At 47.3% G+C, this 20,589-nt stretch overlaps 1 protein-coding gene across 1 annotated transcript in view; it reads left to right on the top strand.

Annotated features, from left to right (window-relative positions):
• Positions 1-2,643: 2,643 nt before the first annotated feature.
• CAPN6 (calpain 6) overlaps positions 2,644-20,589 on the top strand; it is a 55,919-nt gene continuing 37,973 nt past the window's right edge. Inside the window, exons 1-3 of the mRNA XM_032196270.1 lie at positions 2,644-2,705; positions 9,884-9,938; positions 10,783-10,957. Of these exons, the coding sequence (XP_032052161.1) occupies positions 10,793-10,957 (165 nt within the window). The 5' untranslated portion in view covers positions 2,644-2,705; positions 9,884-9,938; positions 10,783-10,792. The remainder of the gene's footprint in view (positions 2,706-9,883; positions 9,939-10,782; positions 10,958-20,589) is intronic.

Below are 20,589 nucleotides of genomic sequence, written 5' to 3'. Positions count from 1 at the left end.
TTGGTTCTCGGTAGCAGTCCCTTGTGGTTATCGGCAGGCATGTCACAGACTGCCCAGATGGAGCAGAGATCTCTGTCCTCCTGCAGCTGTGAGGGGCTGTGGGTCAGGCACAGCTGGCCAGCAAGGCACTGATCCAGCCAGGTGCTGCAGGGGGTGAGGGACGATCACTGCGGCTGGGCTGCAGGTCTGTGGGGTGCTGGAGTTGCTCGTGGGTGTGGGGTAATGCAGACAGCAAGGTGTGGTAGGGGAGGGCAGGCATTTATGGCAGCATGACTGGATGTTGAGCATGTGCTGAATGTAGGAACGTGTGAGAACCACTGCCTCGTGATGGAGCAAATTCCCTTGCTTACTTGTGCTGTGCTGTGTCTTTACACAGCCCAGTTCTGCGCCTGCTGAGGGTGCAGGAGTGAGTCAGGTCTGGCAAGCAGCAAGTCTAGAGCAGGGAGAGTGCAGGCACTGCTCTGCAGGGTGGTAGCAGGCTGTGGCAAGCAAGAGACAAGGAATCTGGGGATGCCTAGAGATGCGGTTACTGATGTGAACCAGCCCAGAGGAGCGTGTGGTGATTGTGCTCAGCATACCTTTGACCAGGAGGCTAAAGACTGCCGGCAACAACAGCCAAGGATTCCAGGGACTGTGCTGAATGCCAGTTTGAGAGACCTCTTTCCAGACTGTGGCAGTGCCTCTGTGAGTGCTGTGCACAGCCCCACTGAATTACAAGCATTTTCTGCATGGTTCTGCAGTGAGAGTAGAGCTGTCTGCTTGCCCTTGGTTGCCTGCCTGTGTGGCTCATCTTGCTTCCTTTCTAAAGCAATTTTTGTTTCTAATGAGACTTCCAGGAGAAGCTCCTCCTCAGCCCAGACAAATTACATATAATTCTTGGATTATGGCACCAGATTTAATACACAGAAAAGTTCTCATCATTTTGTTCCACAGTGGATCAAAGGCAGCTACTGTGAGAACACGTCTATATAAGCTGTGAAAATTATCAGCTCACAAAAAAGGAGAATTTCGTTGTACTCAAGTGTGATTTTTCATGTTCTTCCCTCAACTGTGCAAATGAATCACAGCATGCGTGGTATATATAGGAGGACGTCAGTTTTTTATTATGATTTAGACTCTAGTCTGCTTGCTCAATCACAAATTGAAAACACATGGCTTTATTATGTAGAGCTTTTTTTTTGCACATTAAATGCTAGAACTGTAGTGGCAGCTTCCAGGGACTTTCTGTCCAAAATTGAGCATGCCTTCAAAAGGAAGTTGGGTAAGTGTTTTATAAGAAAGCAAACAGTCCTGCAGCGAACCTTACAGGACAGAGATTTATGGTACTACTTAACGCTTTGTCTTCAGAGTGTTTTCTGGATGTAACTCTTCCCCTGAGACCCAAACTCCTTTAGGCAAGTAGAAGATTTTTTTAATAGCAGGGATTGGGAGGAGTAGACCTATTCAAAAACTTAGATTGGCAATGCTAAAATGGGAAGGATTAAATGGAGGAAGCAAATTGGGGAGAATATTTACAACTGATATGAAATTTTGCAATGCATTTTTAAATGGCACTTGTTTAAAAATTGGCCTACATTTACAAAAATATAAATAAAAGCTCCATAAAGGTAAAAGTAAGGATTTTACAGTCATAAATGAGAAAACGTTCATGTCAAGTTAATCTAAATGAACCCAAAATTAAATTAGGGATAAGTGGATTATGCAGAGAAGTTTGTTTCACCAAAACCGCTTTTTAATGGGAATTTATTTTTGACCTTTCTTTTTCATTCTGCCTCAGCACAGGAAAATGTATTATTTTTCCCAAGTTCTAAACGTGAACTGATGTATTTTCCTTTATTAGCAGGCTACAAGGAGCAAGACTGGACAAGTGCTTGAGTGATCATGGGCAGGTTTGTGACGTCTCAGGCATCAGAGAGCACGGCGCAGGAGCAGCTCAGCCTCCCGGGTGGCTCAGGACCTCTGGAGTCCATTCTGTGGCTCTCTCAGACCAGACTTTTTCCCCATTCAGGTTGTTTTCTCCTCTGCAAGGGAAATGGGAATAGCAAAATCAGGTGCATTCTTGACTCTGAACAGTCAAGCCAGGAGGAAGTACTCGGCAGTGTGCAAGAGCCACTCCTGAAGCTGCTCCGGGCTTGCCACAGCGCTGAGTGGAAGGCACAGAGCCACCTGTTGGGTTTTGCTGCATCTCTTGACCTGCAAACCCCCATCCAACTGCAAGTCCCTCAGAACCCCTGTGTGATGCTTCCCCGTGGTCTGGACGGGCCGTTACCAGAAGGGACGCACTGAGGCAAAGGCATTGATGCTGGCTTTATGCAAGTGGAATACAGCGTGCAGCCTAATAAGGAATATCATGTTTTTCACAATACGCATTAATCTGCCCTGTTTTCCATAGAAAAAATGCCTGCAACTCTTGCCAAGCGGCCTTGTCTCGTCTCCTCCTTTAAAAATTCATTCCCGGCTACAGCCACAACTGCAGCTAATAGTTTACTGGGAATAAACAAGGCTCTGCATTTTGGGTCAGCTCAGATGGTTTTCCGGTGTCCCTCGTGACTCATCTCTGGAAGGGTCATCCTGAAATACACCCCTCTACTGATGTGATCTTGGTACAGCCCAAGGAGTTTCAGGTTAAGAAGCTGAGGGGCTCTTTTTTTGCAGGAGTGATTCTGGAGTTTGGTGTGCCTCAGAGCAGGACCGACCTCAGCCAGGTAAGTGCCAGAGGTATCGTGTAAACTTGTAGCTATTTGATGTGCACCAGGATGAGCACTTTTGGATTAGTAATTAGCACAGTGAGAAAATGCTTTCATCTCCTGCAGTAATGTATATTTCTTTCAGAACGTGGCATCTTGATTGTGTGCTAACACCGAGCCAAGCACTCATTGTGATTTATTGCAAACCCGTGGTTGCTCTCATTTCTTCTGGGATAGCCAGCCTAATGCTAACACAAGTATTTTCTCTACAGGCATCATTAGCAGTTATACCAAATAAAGGGGCCAGACTGATAAAGCGTGCTTTAATTTCAGTGCTCATATAATTCCATTTTCCAGACTGTTTCTGATCTTCTGAAAAAAAGTCAGTGCTCACTGCAGACTCTTTCACTGTGAAATTCAAGTGGATATTTTAGTCATTAGATTTTATTTTTGTGAAGGAGGGACTTTTATATCGTGTCTAAAATAGTAGATAAATGAAGACATAAAATAATGGAGGGGGCTGATAGGAAGTTACCCATTAATTTGCAATCCCAGACCTCTTCTGAACAACCAACTTCTATGACAAGGCAGAATGGAGAGAAATTGGAATGCTAAAGAAAGTTGTTTCCCATGGTTTCAGCACAAAGGCATGGCTGGAACTAATCAGCTGACACTGTTGCGAGCATTTTCTTTACAGCTTGTTATAGATCTCTTGACTTGTATTAATGTAACAATCAGCACCTATCATGTAATTTGGAATTCAGAACTGCAATTGTACCTCTCTGTAGTTAGCTGCAAAGCTGGCTGGTTTTAGGGCTACAGTGGATGCCACTGAAGGTTCTCTGTTTTAAAAGTATGCAGGCACCTGTGCAGTTTGGAAAATCCTGTCTGCCTGCATATTCTTAAAAAATGAGGCCCATAGCCACTTTGCATTGTTGCTTGAAAATCAGTAAAAAGAGATGTGTTTTATTAGCCTAGCTGAAGAATCCAGGCAAAGGTCAGAGCCTGTGCAGTGTACGCAGGCCCAGCCAGGTCTCCTTTCACGAGGGAAACGAAGTGGCACCAAGATTAAGCAGGTGGCAATTTCTGTCCTGAATCAGAAATGATCACCCTGAACGTTTGCTTCAGAGTGCTGTTAAAAAGTAGCACGCACTGACAGCGGTAGCGCAGGGCTGTCCAGAAAAGCCTTTCTCCTTGTTATCTGCAAAGCTCTGCCTTCGTTCTCCTGCTGTCACCCCGGCTGCTCTGAGTCAGAGTCCCGTAGAGCCCAGATGTGTGGGGTGTTTTGAATGCTGGCTGAGCTCTAACAAGGGGCTTGGACATCTGCATCGGGACGTAGGCAGAACGCCGGTGCCTCGAGGCTGAGATGTGGTCAAAAAACCTTAACTCATGCTTAGCAGGACAGAGCTGCTCGCTGCCTTGAGGATTTCTGGTTGTGGCTGCCAACCAAGGCCCCTTGAGTAGGGGCAAGCATGCAAGAGACCTTCCAGGATTTTGCTCGTTACTTGTGGGCAGGTCTGGGAGTCACACGAATCACAGTGGCAAAAAACTCCTGTGCTTTTCTACTTTGGTTGGAGGCAGCGGGGCAGTTACACCCCTTCTGCTTGTGCCAGATGGACTCTTTCCCTCACGGGCACAGCCACCTGTAACGCAGCCTTCCTTAGCGGTTCTTTGCTCCACCTGTGCAGCCCCAGCACCTCCAGCTCACACCCTCAGCCCCCGTTGCAGCTGTGCTTCTCGGGGGAGGAGTGACTGCAGCTTGCAATCAGCCTGCTCCAGAGGAGCACCGAGTGTTCGCGTTGCCTGAGCTGTGACTCCAGCGCTGCCTTCCTGAACGGTAAGAGCGGGGTTTGCCTTTGTCTGACCATGAGCTGACTATGAGAGAGGTAGGAGAGAGGGCAGGGTGATGTTTCAGGAGTGCATTTGTAATTCCTCATTTATTGCTCCTGCAGCTGAGTGATTACCACCAAGCTGTGGCTCAGCACCTCCCACGAGTCACTGCTGCCATGTGCCAGCACTCGGTGACTTGGAGCTGAGCTCTGTCCCCTCGCCACCACCACACAGGCATGGTAGCAGTTGGACAGGCTGCTCCATGCAGGGCTCATGTTAGAAGGACGGGGATCGGCGTGTGGATTGCAAACAGGGAAAATAAATGGCAGGATTCCTGGTGGAGCTCCTGTTCAGCTCCTGAGCCTGTTGGAAAGACAGGCTTGGTCTTGAACCTTCACTTACCCTCCTGAGCCGTCCTGCTGGGTGTAGGCTTTGCAGTACGAGCTGCATCGTGGCTCCCAGCTGAAGTGCTGTCTGAGGTCTCCCTGTCCTGCTGAGTCCTGTAGAAAAGCCTAGCTGAGCACTATCGAGCTGCAGTAGAAGAGAAGGAACAAAGCTTTGGTTTGTAGCCAGGTGATTCTGGTGCTCCTTGATGCCATCTGTGAAAGCAAACAAGTTGTTGCCAGCCCTGTTCCTGATGCCTGGTTACTCTCCCCTGAATTTCTTCTTAGAAGTGATGGGGTGTGCACAGATGTTCTCAGCTGAAAACATGTGATGTTTTCTCTCTCGATTCTAATACTAAGTATGGCAAAACAGGGAGCAGAACAATGCTGGCACCTTTCTGTGTACATGAGAAGCAAAATACTCGTGTCTCGTTCCCGCAGTGAATTCCTGAGCTGAGCTGGACAGAGAGACTTTTATACATCTGTTAAAGTACCGAGTTACAGAGAACATAAAATAGTCAAATTAACCTTATTTTTCTTGAAAAATCCAAAAGCTGAATGAGAGAAGGGGGCAGATGTGATGCCATCACCATCCTGCTATCCCAAAGCACCCTACAAAACTTGGTGCTTCATCCAAGCAGGCAGAGTGCTGCTGTGAAACAACTGAGAAGCCCCTGGACCATGGTTGTTAATGGCAGACCTGGGAGCTGTTAAATGTCCTGTGCAGCAAATTTGATGTGAACTGGACGTGCTTTTACTTCTGCAGTTGCATATCAACCCAGTACTGCTTTAACATTGACGGTAAGCTTTTATATAGGCTTATGCAGAAGAACACAGGATAGACACCCAATCTACAAGCCTAAAGCCTGCCAGTGCAGTGTGTGTGTTGGAGTGCTCAAGGAGCACGTTTCTCCAGTAGCTCTGTTTGATGTTATGGGCAGTGATGCTTCTGATGCAGCAGTAGGAAAGCGATGGCCAAGATCACGAAACCGCAGTGTACACAAAGTGGAAGTTTTGCAACTGCTTTAAATTCCCCTGCACTCTTACTACAAATCTGCAAAGTCACTGCTTTGCGAAGTGACTGTTTTGTGCAGAATGAGAAGGAAATAACCTTTTCCAGCTGGAGTCCTGGAAGCGCTTTCAGCTTTATAGAAAACCAGTTCAAAGTCATTTAAAACTTTTGGCTGCAGGGCTGCTTTTTTGGAGACAGTCCCTGATTTGATTGCTCTGAAGCAACCTAGGAGTTTGGAGGAGGAGATGTTTGCAGGAACGCTAAACAACTGTGTTTGCAAACAGTTAAGCCCTTGAGTGCCTGGGTTGCTCTCAGCCCAAACAGTGGCTCTGAGGCTGCATGACAAAGCGGGATGGAAAGAAGAGAGTTTGGAGCTGGGAGCTTTTGCACAGCGTCAGGGCAGGCTTACAACCCCAATCTCAAACGGGGAAGCCACGAGCCAGCTGTCGGTTGGTACTGGTAATGGTAATACCGCTGTTGGCAGGAACCAAAAGCAAGCTCAGTACCAGCAAAGGAATAAAAATCCTAAAATTATGGCTGTACCCCAGTGTGGTACAGTGTGTGTATCCATGGGGACACCCCTTCGTGGCCACCCCCAGCTCCTGCAGCAGCAGGGATGTGACCCCAAGGCTGGGGCACTTCCATCTCAGGGGCTGCTTGCTGGAAGGAGCAGCATCTTGTGCTGCTGTGGAGTTAAATGGCAGTGAGAAACTTGCTTTGCCCTTTTAGCCCTCGCGCTGTGATTCTTTGAATCCTGAATCCTGCAGTCAGAGCAAACAAGCGGCTGCGTGGTGATGCGGAGAGCCGAGCCCCTTGCTAGACGAGGAGCTCCCTGTGGAGCAGAGGGCTCTCTGCAGCTGCTTGGCACCGCTCGCCCTTGGAACCGAAAGCTGAGCTTCTTGTGAAGGCGCAGCCAGCCCCGTGCAGCCCTGCGCCCCTCCTGCAGGGATGGCAGTGGGAGGGATGCTTTCTCCTGCCAGTGAGCCACTGAGGGGTGCGCTTGGCTTAACAGCTTCTCTGCCGCTTCGTACCCTGCTGGGTTGTTGGTTACAGGGGGTAGCAGAAGTGGAGGAGGTGACTTCTTCTGTTGGCTTTCATGTGCTTGTTGCACGAACATGAGGGCAGCCAGGGTGTAATTTTCGCTCGCCTGCCCGGACAGTTAGCCAGCCCGGTTTGTTGTGGATCTGCTGCGTAGCAGCTGGGGAAGAGACCGCTCAGGACGGGAAAACGTGAGTGTAAAGAGCCCTGTTTGGTAGGGCTCTCCGGGCTGGGAGCAATGCTTGGAGCTCGTCCTCGTACCTCGTGAAGAACTGCGTTTCAAGTGAGTGCCCCTTTCCTTTAGGGCTGCTCAGACTGCCAGGAGCTGGTGCTTGCGACCATGTCACACGTGATTTAGCCACAGCTTGCTTGCTCCAACAGGGGAAGCATCTCTGAGTGTCAGCTGGGGGTGAAAAGGCAGTGTTGGGGTGAGGAGGGGAGGCAGGTGGAGCCTTTCTGAAATGGGGACCTGCAGGGACTTCACTTCGCTGTTGTGCTGAAGGCCTTTCTCTGAGTTGCACTGGAAAAGGGGGGTAGAGAAAGTCCTCAAAGCTCAGTGGTTGGAAGCCGAGAGATTGGGGACCTCCCGTACTGCTGCTGGGACTGAGGGGCTCCAGAGGGATTTTGGGATCAGCTGTGGGGGCTCAGCTCAGAGACTGAAAAGGATGAAAGAGCAAACCTGGTATTTGTGTGGTCAGGGAAAGAAACAAGCACCAAAAACCTAAGAGTGTCTGACCTGTAGAGCTGTTTCTTTTTTCTTTCTTCTTTGTCTCTTTCCCCTCCCCTCGAGCAGTCCCTTCCTCGTGCCAGAGCTGCAGAGGGTCTTCAAGGCGTGGTGCAGTATTTTAGGACCACGCTTCTCAGCCCTCGTTACTGTGCACACAGCTCCGTGTCACATGGCAGCGCAGGGAGCCCTGGAAAGAGCGGCTGCCAAGCCCTGCCTCATGTTTTCCTCAAGCACAGCTGCACATTGTGAACGTCAGCACAACTGAAGGTAAAGCTTTGGAGGAGAAGGGCAGGGGGAGGCTCCCGCTGGGACCTTGAGACTGGAGGAGGGAGCGCTGCTGGGAGCTGTGATGGTAACCGAGGGGCAGCACCTGGGGCCAGCTTCAAAGCTGGGCCTCGCAGCAGGAGCCAGGTGCTTGCTGCTCGTCTCAGCGTGGCCGGGTCCTGCTGGGGGAAACCCCAAGGAGAGGAAGGGCTCGGCTTCGTCCTCAGCGCTCGGACCACCAGGCTGTTGTAGAAACTGCCTTCGTCTCCTGCACTGTGCACTTCACAAGAAGAACAGGGGGAAAAAAAATAAAAAAGAGAGACTTCTATCATGTTTCAAAAGGTTATTTTGGGGTTCCTGCTGCACTGCAGTGGGTTTCTGCTAGCTCAGCAGATAGTGGTGGGATTTGTGTGCAGCTCCGGGTGTCGTGGGTGGGTGGAAAGCAGTTACGGGTCCGGCTGAGCCCCTCATGGCTCAGACATTTGCCTGGGATGGCCCAGGGAGCCCAGAGGCTCGCTTGGCAGCCTCCTCCTCCCATGTTAGCGTTCCCTTGCCAAGTGCTGCCTGGAGCCCAGGGTGAGCAGGCAGCAGCTTGATTTCGTGTGCTGAATTTGGGACCGCAATCAGCGCGCTGTTGCGGGACTGGGCGTGTGGGTGTGAATCCTGGAAGGATTGTGTTGCAGTCAGCAGATAGAGGGGAGATGGGGGGGTGAGCTCACTGACAGCACATCTTGCTGCGTTAGGCAAGGACAGCTGAGAGCCTTATCACCCCTGGGCCATTTTAAAAACAAGCGTATCTCGCAGATAGGCTGGGCTTAGAATCTTAGGTAGCTCCTGGGGGATTTTTAATAAGCAAGAACGCCGGTGATAGGAGATAGTCCAGCTAATTTGGGTAGGATACAGACTAATTTTTGCTTTTGTCCCTGAACTATCTGTGTGTAATTGACAAGTTGACTTCGAAGAACTGGTTGGAGGTCTTTTTTGTGTCTTCCTGGGAGGCTGTCTGCTATGCAAGGTGCCTTGTGATGTTTTGAGGGGTTAAGTAACAAGAAAATCAACTTTAAGGAAATCATTACAAGTGGGATAGTGTCACTGAGCTGTTTTGGTTTTGAGCAGTTCCTTTGCGTACAGTTTTATTTTACTGAAGCTGTGTAATGGTTTCTAAGGGACTCTGTGGCCCAGTTCCAAAAGGGGAAGCCCTGTCCAGGCTGAAGCTACAAGGAGTTGTTCTGTCCATTGCAGCAGTATTGGGATTTGACTCAAAGTCATCTCAGTCTTGATGTGTGCAAACTTTATTTCTGAAAATCCTAACAGAGGACGGAAATTTTACCGGGCTGGCATTTGAAGAATATCAGGCACAAGCTGGTTCTTTGTCCTGTCGCTTTGCTGTGTAAGTTCTGCTGGTAGGATTCAGGTGGTACTGACCGGCAGATTACTCTGTGTGTGGCTTGGAGGCTTCGGAATGGCTGCAAGAATGGCAGCAAGGTGGAAGAGCACTCCTGAATTCTCTCCTTCCTGTGAGTGAAGGCACTGGAACAGCATTTCTCATCCTTGAAGGGCTAATTAATTCTGGGGCAGGGGAAGGAGTGAGTGGAGGCAGGGTAGGTTTTACAGCTGTCCCTACGTTATTTTGGTCACAGCAACTTTCAATCACGTTAAATTTGACATTTCCAAACATTTCTCAATCTCTGCATTTCCCCTGCTGTACTCACATGCCTGCTGGGAAAGGCTTGTGCCTAGCTTGGTTCAGTTCCCTGCAAGCTTGTGGAATCTCATCCAATTTGGATTGCGAGTGGCTCGTGGAGCACGGGCTGGGATCCCTGCAGCAGGACACAGTGAGTAGGCTGCTAGGGCAATGTAATACCGTGCTCCACTGCTTGCATGTTGTTTAGTCCTTGTGATCTGCCAGGAGGATAACCTGCACTTGTCTTTATTGCTGTAGATACCTGAAGGAAGGGGAATACATCTCTAACCCGTAGCAGGAAGGGACTACAAAAGTAAGTTCAGATATTCTCTCTGCTCTCTTCAAATAGTACCTCAGAAAAACAGAAGCATCCCTCACATTCCCCAGACTTCACACCATTCAAAATGATTTCTGTAGTTGATTTTTGATTTGTAGAATGATCTTAAGCAACTTGTTTGAGCTCTGTGGCTGAGACTGTGAACTTACAGGACTAGATAGTTAGGATTCTTGGAAGCAAGGCTTGAAAGCAAATTGTTTTTTCTTTCTTTCCTTGTGGTTATTTTTTAAGATTATTATTGTTATGGACACTACTTGCAAATATTTGCAGCTTCTGGGAATTCGATTCCCTGAAATGTAACATAAAGATCCAAGACAATAATTCCAGGCAAAGTATTGCCACTTGAATTAAGATGGATAACTGCAGATATCTGTTTTCAGTTTTCTGTAGGCATAAGAGTTGGAGTAGATAATTAAAGCTTTAGAGGCTAGTAGGAGAATGTAGCAAGAAAGATGGTCCTGCTCTTCACACACAATATAAGTTGAGGGACAAGACCCACTCTTACCTTTACAATCCATTAGACAAAGCAAAATGCTCATTGTCCCTCATCTGGATTCTTCAATGCCTTTCCTGATGAGTTTTCTTTAGCCAGAAGTGTCATCCTTTTATTTATATGATATTTATTGTTTTGTTTGGTTTAGTCTGCTACTTAGCATAATCTAATTTATAATCTGTTTTAAAATCAGAAATCCAGAACTAATTTTGTTTAGAACAAGTTATGTGCTCTGTTGTCAAAGCCTATGGGTGCATTGCTATGCGTTATGCTATGGACTTCAGAGAGACTCGGTGATTTACACAAGCCTATATTCATGTTACCTAGACAGAAAGAGATGTCTTCATCAGTTCAGCTCTTCAGAGATCAGAAGTACCACGAGCTGAAAGGGCAGTGTATCCAGCAGGGACGGCTCTTTGAAGACCCTGAGTTCCCAGCCTCAGATGAGTCCCTTTTCTACCAGAGAGCTCCGCCAAAGAAAGTTGAATGGAAGCGCCCAAAGGTAAAGGGCACCCCCCTTGCGATGGGATGCTGTTTGTGCTGTATCACTCCCACTGTCTTCTCTGTGCTAAACCAGTTATCTTAGTCTATTCTCCCTCTCTTTTTCCTTTCATTTCTTGTCAGTGTGTAGTTCAGACATCAACCTCTCTGTCCCATTGCTGTCCAAAACGGAAGTCGTGCCTTACTGTATAAGGTGAGAAGGAAGCATTCTGCACAGCCTAATTGTGTTTTTTACTGCTGATGGCTCTCTAATAACAAGCAACAATGGGTGGTGACTCCAGCTTCAGTGGCTTTTAATTCATCCCTCTGTTTAATTAAGAATATCTATCAGTAATAGATCAATAAATACAGAAATATATTCTTTCAGAATATTCTTCATTTTTGGGGTCAGTCTATTTACCACTGTAGTTTGATGTGTTGACAGAAGCATTTCAGAAATACATTCATCTCTTAATTGAAGTTTCTCTTTATTACCTGTCCCTCTGAGGGCCTGGTGTGCAGGCACAGTAATGGCAGTACAAAATCTGAGCTTTAGCTGCTAAACTTAGTGCTCCCACCATGTTGTCATTTTTTTTCTCCTTCTTAGGGAAGATATAACCCTTGCAAAAAACATTATAGAAAATGAGATATTATGAACTGAATACATCCTCCTGCCTGGGATGCCAGAAGGAAATTAGTCATGCAACTCAATCATTTGTTCATCATAATAGCTTTCCACATGTTATCAGAGTAACTTGTATCTTATTAGAATGTATGGGGAAAGGAATCCTCACAGTAGCAAGGGGGAGTTGCTCCAATTCCAGGTAGCTGAATTATTGTTTAGATGTATGAATATATTATTTGTAATTTTTCTTGGAGGAGAGAGTAGGAAAAAGAAGATCTGCAGTCTGCCCAGCAAGGGAGGCTAGCTAATGCAACAAACAGCCAGGAGCAGTCAGTGGAGAGGTCTTCTTACACTAAAAGAAACTTGGGTATTTCCAACTGCCACTGACAGAATGAGTTGAGAGCCCATGTTATCAGCATATACCCACTTTCTGTTCAGAGCAAATGGCTTCATTTTTGTTCCATGGAGAGTTAACTTGTGTTTCCAGAATCTGTTGTCTTGCTCTCTGTATAGTGCCAGAAATAAGAGGACACCATGTGTGTGTGGTTTGTTCCCAGGTTACCTTTGTATTAACTATACTGGAACCAAAAAGCTCAACTACGTACGGGTCTTGAGAGGTTTGGGTGAGTCTTGCAGTATGAGGCAGGACACTCCTGAGCTACTCCCAGGGGATACTCAACTACGCGGATGTGTAGCTGATGTAGAGAAGTGAAGACACGTTCCCAAGACGTGTACATAAACTTTCTGTACTGAACTCAACACCCTGTTCCTCTGCTGAGTTTCACAGAGGTTCTAGTGAAAACTCATCAGCCTGGAGTGAATGCAGAGTTTTCCTTTATTGATTGATAACATCTCTGATCTCTGCATGGCTGTGTTGAACTTACTGCAAATTTTGCCCTTGACTTTTATAAAACCTGGATTACACCCCAGTGATTTCATACTCAGAATGAACAGCTCGTGTCTGCACACAGCCTGTAGTGCTGGTATCTGTTTGCCACTTCACCTAGCATCTTAACAGGAATCAAGTATCATGTCACTCTCTTCTGACTGTGGTTAATGTGCTGCACGTTTCAAGCTGTTAATATTACTTATGTTTGGGGGCTGGTAACTGGTTTGCTCTGAGGTTTCATGCTCCACATAGCTTGTTTTTATAAAGCAGTTCAGAGCCATGAGCCACGTAAAATCATTCTCAACTTTGACCCTGTGGCTTTCCATCAGAGTGTGACCTGTTCTCGTATTCTGCCAACTGTAGTGAAGAGGACACTGGAAGCCTGTAGTGAGATGCACACAGTGTTTTTGCTCTGAAGTAGCGTGTTTTTGTCCTTAATTTTACACGTCCACTGTTGGGATTAGGATTAATGTTCTGGAAGCACCAACTGGCTGGCTTTTCTAGAAGAGCTGATCTGACAATATGACCTACCCCATACACAGCTGGGTCTGTTCCTTGTCCTGTGTGATGGGGTGGCAGGGGAGGCTGACCAAGGCTGGGCTGTATTTGCTGGGATAGCATTAGGTTGTTTTTTTTCCTGCTGATGTTAATTTCTCACAGCAGCTTCAATAGTGAAATTTTAGTGAGCAAAACAAAAGTTTTCCTGCTAAGTGGCAAAACCCTGTTTTGTGTCCTCCCTCCATCTACAGAGGCAGTGGGTAGCCTGCCCAGGTGCTGGTACTCAGGTACCGACAGGAACAAGCACTCTCGTACTTCAGAAAGCTTTCTGTGACACTGTCCGAGCAGCTGGGGAGTGCAGCTTTGTGTGCACAGAGCTGTGGGCTTCCTCTGCTTTTGCTTTCACTGATGCTGGTGTCCCAACAAGAACATTTGCAGTCTGGGAATCTGTGTCTTTCTGAGGTGAAAGCTGGTATTCTAGTTTCAGCTCAGAAATATGCTCACGCTGTTCCGCCCCTGACTGGCTGGTGTTGGCCAGGCAGACCAAATGCACAGAAGGGCTGTCTGTACGCTCGGGTTTTATTCTGCCCGAGTGAAGAAAGGAGTATTAGAGGGCGAGAGAAAAGAGGAGGAAGGGCAAAGGGTTTCTTCCCCTTTGTTTTTGTCTTTGGATTTGCACCTGCAACGTTACGTCTGTGCTGTTTGCTCATTCCAGTCACTCGCAGCAATAGGTCATTAACAGTCTGACATTAATTAGTTGTTTTGCACACGTCTCCTTGCAAAAGCGAACAAAGCCAGGGTAGCATTACTTCTGTGGCACCCCTGGATTAAGAACCTGGTAACACAAAGGGCACCGTGTAATTACTGCGCGGCCTCCCTAGCGCGGGGAGACTTTCCAAGGAGAATTTCCATGCTGGAAAGCTCGTCCAAGAAACGGGAGCGATGCGGGCTGCTCATGGGCACTGCTGGGGCTCAGGTTCCTGGCTGGGGGCGGCTGTCTTCTGCTAGGGGATAGGAGAAGCCTCCTGCCCCCTGCCATCTCTGCTGGCCCTGGGTCATCGGCAGCCACCTGTGCTGGTTCACCCCTCACTGAGGGCAAACACGGCCTCTGCGTGGTGCTCCTGTTTAGCACCAGCGGTAGCAGCAAGCAGCTCTAGTGAAAATACTGGGGAATTGCAGTCTCTCTGCTTCACGTGTCTCGTCTGCCTGATTTTTAACGAGGTTTGTCTCAATTTTGTCACTGACACGATTGACTTTGCAATGGTATTAACTCCCAAGGACATTTTGTGTTAAGCTAATAGTGGTGATCCTCCAGCCAGGGCTGAAAGAGCCGATAAGCTTGCTGCAGAGATAAGTGACGCGTTAGTTAGGCATTCAGAAGGCAACATAATAGTCTCATCTGACAGGATGAGAATATTAGTGTATGCTTTCCTGGATTCTCTGCCTGATCCTCTGGTTTATAAGCCCTGATTACGCTTTCCTTTGCATCTTTTCTTTATGAAAGAGCTACCCTCATGTCCTGGAAAGACAGAGCTAGTTCTCCTTCAGTAAGACAGCCCAGAAAGACACTAGCTGAGATGATGGCTGAGCTGCTTCCCGAGAAAACCCTCTCATGTCCCAGACCACAGAAGAGGTTGCTGTTGTGTTTCATTAAACCCCAATAACCCACTGGTGCCGAATCTGACTGGAAGTGGGGAGCTGCGTGCTCATGGCCCACTGCCTGCCCCATGCTCCTAGAAAGACTGCATGGAGACTAAATGGTGGAAGATAACCAGTTGGCTATGGAGCTAAAACATCTTGTGCTTGCAGTGCTGGAAACCTCCCCCACCTCTGTATCTGCCTTAGAAGTCTTGGCCCAGCTTTGGAAGGGAAGGGAGGCTCAGGGTATGTCTGCCAGGGTGTTTTGGCTGGGTTAGCTTTATGTGTTTTGCACTAACTTTCCTTGTCCCACATATTTTCCCAGGACAGGATTTGGGGTCACAGTAAGAAGTCCTCCTGAAGGTTTATTAGCATCCCAGTCCTCACAAATTTTGCAGAATGAGTGTCACGAAGGGCTCAGGTGGTGGTGCTCAGCACTAGGCTGTCAGGTGTAAGCACAGCTGGGCTCAATGCCCCTCGGAGATAAGGCATGGCTTGCTCATTTGCTTCCTGTCTCCTCTGTAAGCTGCATTGCTTCAGTCTAAATCTGTTTTCCAGTTTGTCCACGAACAAGACCAGAGACATCTGCTTGTTTTTGGCACTGCCTGTCAGCCTTCAGTAATTTATGCAGGAGAGGCACTGGAAAGGGAAGGAGGGTGGCACGCTGTGTCTGCGTTCGGGTGGCTGTCCTGCAGTGCACTGCGAGCACAGAGCAGAGCCACAGCTCCTCCGTGGTGCTTGGGGGATATCAGCCAGGATGGTGCCTGGGGTAGCCCAGAGCTGGAGGGAGAGCGGCGATTGAAGGGGGATGCCACGAACTGCCCTGACAGAGCGGCGTGAGCTCAGAGCAGCTCGGTGTGGCTACATTGCTGCCTTCTGTGTGACAACCAACTCAGCTTGTAACCCCTGCGAACAGTGATGCTTCATTGCTTTGTCAGATTTCCTCCCCACACCCACAGCTCTCTTTATGTAATGATCACTTGTGGCTCTGCGTGCCTTTCCTTCTCCCTTCAGCCTCTTCTTTCTGGTTAAGAACATGGGGCAGGGCCAGCGCACTTGCTTGATGAGAGCAGAGGTTCCTCCCACTTCTCATCCTCCCCCTTTGTAGGGTCTGATGTCTGTTCTGTGAAAACAACTTGTCTGCAAAGCCTGCTGATACATCTGGAACCAGCAGAAGCCCTTTGGTTTTCTGTTTCCCTGCCTACACCCGGAGTTGTCCATGTTTCTGTACTGCTGGTGATTATCGACTCTCAAAGCACAGTCAAACACAAATTGTGAAGCCTTGTGTGCTGTGACATCTGCATTTACACCTGAAGCACATGCATGTATGGAACATGCCTGTATCTGGGAGGTGAGGCAAGGTCCTTTAAAATGTGGTTGTAAGCCTCTGCTGATGTTGAAGGGAGCTCAGGAATCCTTTGCTGTGCCTTGAACATATGAACATTACTGGGAACACAAAGGTGGTTTCAGGTTGTAGGTCACTGTGTGAGCCACGCACCAATGCCTTGCTGCTTGCTTGTTTGTACTTCTCTGGTATGTGTCTGTAGGAGAAAAGGACTGCGGAAGACTTGGCCTTGCATCAATGTGAAATAAAGCTGCTTTGTCCTTTTGCTTCTCTCGCATCCACAGGTCATAACACCGTGGCTGTTGTCCTTCGCAGACAAACCAAGCCTGGCGTAGCAGCTGTCACCTTCTGTGGGTGACTTTCAGACATGGCACTCTGCTGCTAGGGCTCCAGGAGGATTACAGGACTTGCTGGATGAGAGCATTTAGCATCCAAACAGGCATTTTTGTCTGCTGTAATTAGCTGTGATTACACATGTAATTGCATGCAATAACAAGGAGGCTATCTGCCATCATTACCACTAGTTTTATTTGCCATTAAAAGCAGATTTAGTTTGTAGTCTTGACCTCCAGATAGGAATTTCTTGTTCCTAGCTTTTCAAATGATTGGCAGATGTTTGTCTGGTAAGCATACTTGTGTGCCTATATAAAGGGAAGGGTTGGAGTGCATCTTAATTTTTCTAGCTGAGCATAAGCCTGTATGCTGAAGGATTTCCTAGAAGAGCTCTATAAGGTCATAGGCAAAGTGGGCTCCAACCGAAGTGTAAGCCATTCATCTAAAAGAAATAGAAAAGAAACTGAGAGCTAAATTCTGGGAAGATGCCTGCCCTGGAAGGTACCTGGAGAGGTTGATGGGAAGTTGGTGTGCACACGAACTGTGCTTTTTGTTAAAATTGTGGAGACGGAGCGGACAGCATGGTCCTCTCAGAGTGATGCAACCTCCTGTTAGTATGAAGGACGTGGGCAGGGGGACGAGAGGTAACAGGAAATCATCGGAAGACAGTGACTTTTAGATGGTGCTAAATGCTTTTTTCCCTCATCAGCTGTGCACACACCAAGGCACGTGCTCCGTATCCACCTGCGGATGACGCCCGGCGTTGCTGAGCACTCGGTTTGACAAGGTGCTGCGGTGTCCCCGGCGCCTGGCCGTGTCCCTCTGTCCTTCCGTGCAGCTGCCAGCCTGCAGGGCAGTGGCTGCTGCTGGGGAGGAAGGCGTTAAATCTGCCCCAGCTGCAGGGGCTGGGGCATTGGCGCAGCTCCCGGAGATGTGGCAGCACACAACCACAGAACCACGCTCTGCTCATGCGTCGCCCAGGCAACTGCACAGTCAAGTGGCAGGGATTTAAATCCAATTGTCTTCAGGTTGTTGGGTTTCATTTGGAGCTGGGGGAAGGGGTGGGGTGACGGGTGGCTGTTACTGATCTGACAATGAACTGCCACACGTCTGAGATCCTGGTGTAAGCAGGACTCCACCGTGCTGTGTATGTGATGCTGACATTGGTGCTGGCACTTGGCTTCCAAGCCTTGTTGGAGGAGAGACTAACAAATCTACCCCAAGAGCTCTAGATGTTTAGTGAGGGGGGGATTTAGGGGAGTTAGCAGTCCTCCATAAGCCTGAGCTGTCCTCGTCCTCACACCCCAGCAGCCTGCAGGCAGGAGCAGTAAGGTTTTTAAAGGCCCCGTGGAACTGGATTCCTAGGAGAGGGTGTCAAAAAGTTGAGGGCGAGATCTTTCAAATCCAGGTCAAACCAAGCTTCATCCGTACAGTACAGCTGCAATCCAGGATCAGTTGGATCCAGAACCTGCTGTTCTGGTGTCTGATCTGGTGAAATCAGCTGTGAGTTGTGGTCAGCAGTGATTTGTGTGTGAGAGAGGGCCATGTGAACCACCTGAGATTCAAGGCATTGTGAAGCACTTAGCAGCATCCTGGCATGGCTCCAGTATATTAGGAATGTTTCCATGCTTTAAAAGCCAAGCAACATTTAATCAAGGGGAAGAACACTTAACCAGGCATCGCTTAAAGTGGCTCATGAAACTGCTTTTATTCACAGTGAGCAAGAAGGCCCTGGCCTTGACTCCAGCTGTACTTCCGAAATGTTTTTCAAGCCAACCGAATGTTCACAAGTCTGGGCAGGGAAGGCCTCTGTGAGGTAGTGAGGGTGATGACCTTGAAAAATAGGCTCTAGAAGTGATCAGACATCGGCAGCTTCAAGTTTACCGTTGTGGTTAGAGAGCATAGAGAAGAACAATGAAGAAATTGATCTCGATATAACTTTATGTTATTATTTTAATGTATTATTTGAAGAACTTATTTAGAAAAATTACCTCAAGGATTGTATAGCTCTAGGGCAACACAGACTGATTCAAGCATGTGAAGAAGAAGTGAGTTGTTACTTTATAATTTGCTTTCTTTTCCTGTTCCTATACTAACCCAACTATATGCGTTACATACTGGTGTACAGAGAGCAAAGAAGTAACTGGAATCCACTGAAACTGGAGTTCCTATTCTTGCAACCGGGGATGTAAGTTATGTAAGTTCTTATATAGAGCATTAGAACAGAAAAGCATTATCGTTATTACTGCTAACATAAGATCATCCTGTAATCACTTAAAAATTAACAGTAGCCCTGGCTGCTTCAAATAATTGGTCATTTCAAGGAGCAAGTGCTTGTCAGAAAAAATGGTGGATTGGTGTGTTTTTGTTGGTGTGGGGAGGGTGGGGATATGTTCAGTGTTGCAACTTCCTCCCAGATACACTAAGTCAAATGAAATATTTCTTGAAATTTTCCTTGGAGGCAAGGAAACATTTTCCAGCTAGAACGGGACTTTCCCTGCTGGTCTCCTAAGGTACTTAGAACGGCATGTTCTGACAGCGGCTGGCCAAGTGATTCCTTGAGAACAGTGTGGACTTTGTTATGTTCATTTTCTCCCATTATTATTTTCTCCTAAAGTTTTGATTTTTTTTCACTGAACATGTTCTGAAAAGAAAATGACTACTTCCTTTTCAAGGGAGCACGCCTTCATGTGTTCCGGCCTTCCCTGTTTGCTCTGTCTTCTCTCTTCCTCCTCATATGAGACCTCCTTGCTCAAATTATTTGTAGCAATAAAAGAAGCAAGCTGTCCAGGTGAATTAACCATTAGCTGTTGTTTGCAGTGTCATGCTGATTAACTAGGCTTTCTGAGAAGAGTCATGCTGGGCTTTTTCAGCCTTTTTCTTCTAGACTCTGTGCTTTATCAGTGTAATGGCCTCGTGCAGGTAATAGATCCAATGTGGTGAGGGTACCAAAGTGTGTGTGTGTGCATGTTTGTTTCTAGCTCTTCTGATGGTGATTTGCTTTGAATACAGGGGAAGGGGGTGTCTCTCTAAAGAGAACGGAAATAAAAGACCAAACAACTGTCTTTTTTTTGGACTGAAGAGTGCTCTGACTGGATACCAATGCATCGTTTTGGTGGGTCGTGGAATATGCTGTTGCTTCTGTATCTGGGATGTGCCTTGTCCTGTTGCCTCAGAAATCAGACAGATGACAGCCAAAGCGAGTTAAAAACAGAAAGAAGGACCAGAATTAGAGTGATGCCCTTCAGCACCCTGGCAGATGAAGGTGGTGAGCTACATGCAGCTGTTTTGTACCATTGGTTGTCCTTACCCTGCCTAGTAATGGCAAAGGTAGGGTTGTCTTGGGCATGTGCTTGTGTGTTTCCTATCTGGGAAGAAGGCTTCTGTGTGTTTGTTTTCCTTTTCTGGCTCGAAAAGGAACAAACAAAAAAGAGAGGCTTTGATTCCTTCTGGAGGCTGAGGAAGGAATCCGATAAGACTCAGATCAGTTTGGGGTGGAAATGTCTTCCCTAGATTTTCAGTGTTCTGTCTTCCGAATTGGATGACAGGTTCAGTCTTGTTTAGCTTGGATTCGACCAAGATGCCTTTCTTTGGGGCAGTTTAGATTTGTAATTTTTCATGTAATGAACTATTTTACCGTTTGTATCTGTGAAGGATACTTGACAATAGGGGCTGGGCAGCCTGTATCAGAGCTCCTATGGGGAAGGGCTCCCTCAGCAACTTGAAAATTGTTTCAGGGATTAAGAATTGCTGAATAAACAACCCAACTGCATGGAGATCAAGGTTCAAATTCCAAAGCTCCTGCAGGTATTCATCAGTCTCTCACAACTCCTCATATGAAAGGTTTATAATCTGCCAGGCATCTGGTTTTGGATGCAGACGTTCTTGGTGCCCAGCTAGGTCTTCTCTGATGTCACTCAGAATTTATAAGGTGCAAAACTGTTGATACTCTGGCAGCTTGGGGAGGATGACAGCCAGGCTTAGAGCCACAAGAAGGTTTTTTTGTTTTTGTTTTTTTTTTTTTTTTTAATGTTTTGGAGACAGTGTTCCTCCTCTATCCTGTCTGAGTAGGTACAGCCAGGCTTGCTGAAAGAGTAACAACACTGACTTCTTACTTTCCTTCTTTGGTATTTCTAAAATGGGGTTGAGGATCTGGGCAAGTTCATGGTCATCCTGATTAGATAATTTGAAAAGCTTTTTCCTTCTTCTCTTTACTCTGTCACCCTTCATGGTTTTCATTTTTTTAATGTTTGGCTACAGAACAGTGCAAACAACGACGGAAAACAGGATTTCTGTTTACCAAGGCAGGTTCAGGCCTCTGTGAGT

The sequence above is a fragment of the Aythya fuligula genome, chromosome 13 (genome assembly GCF_009819795.1).
Source record: "Aythya fuligula isolate bAytFul2 chromosome 13, bAytFul2.pri, whole genome shotgun sequence".
Taxonomy (NCBI): Eukaryota; Metazoa; Chordata; class Aves; order Anseriformes; family Anatidae; genus Aythya; species Aythya fuligula.
This window is presented reverse-complemented; position numbering and strand designations above follow the sequence as displayed.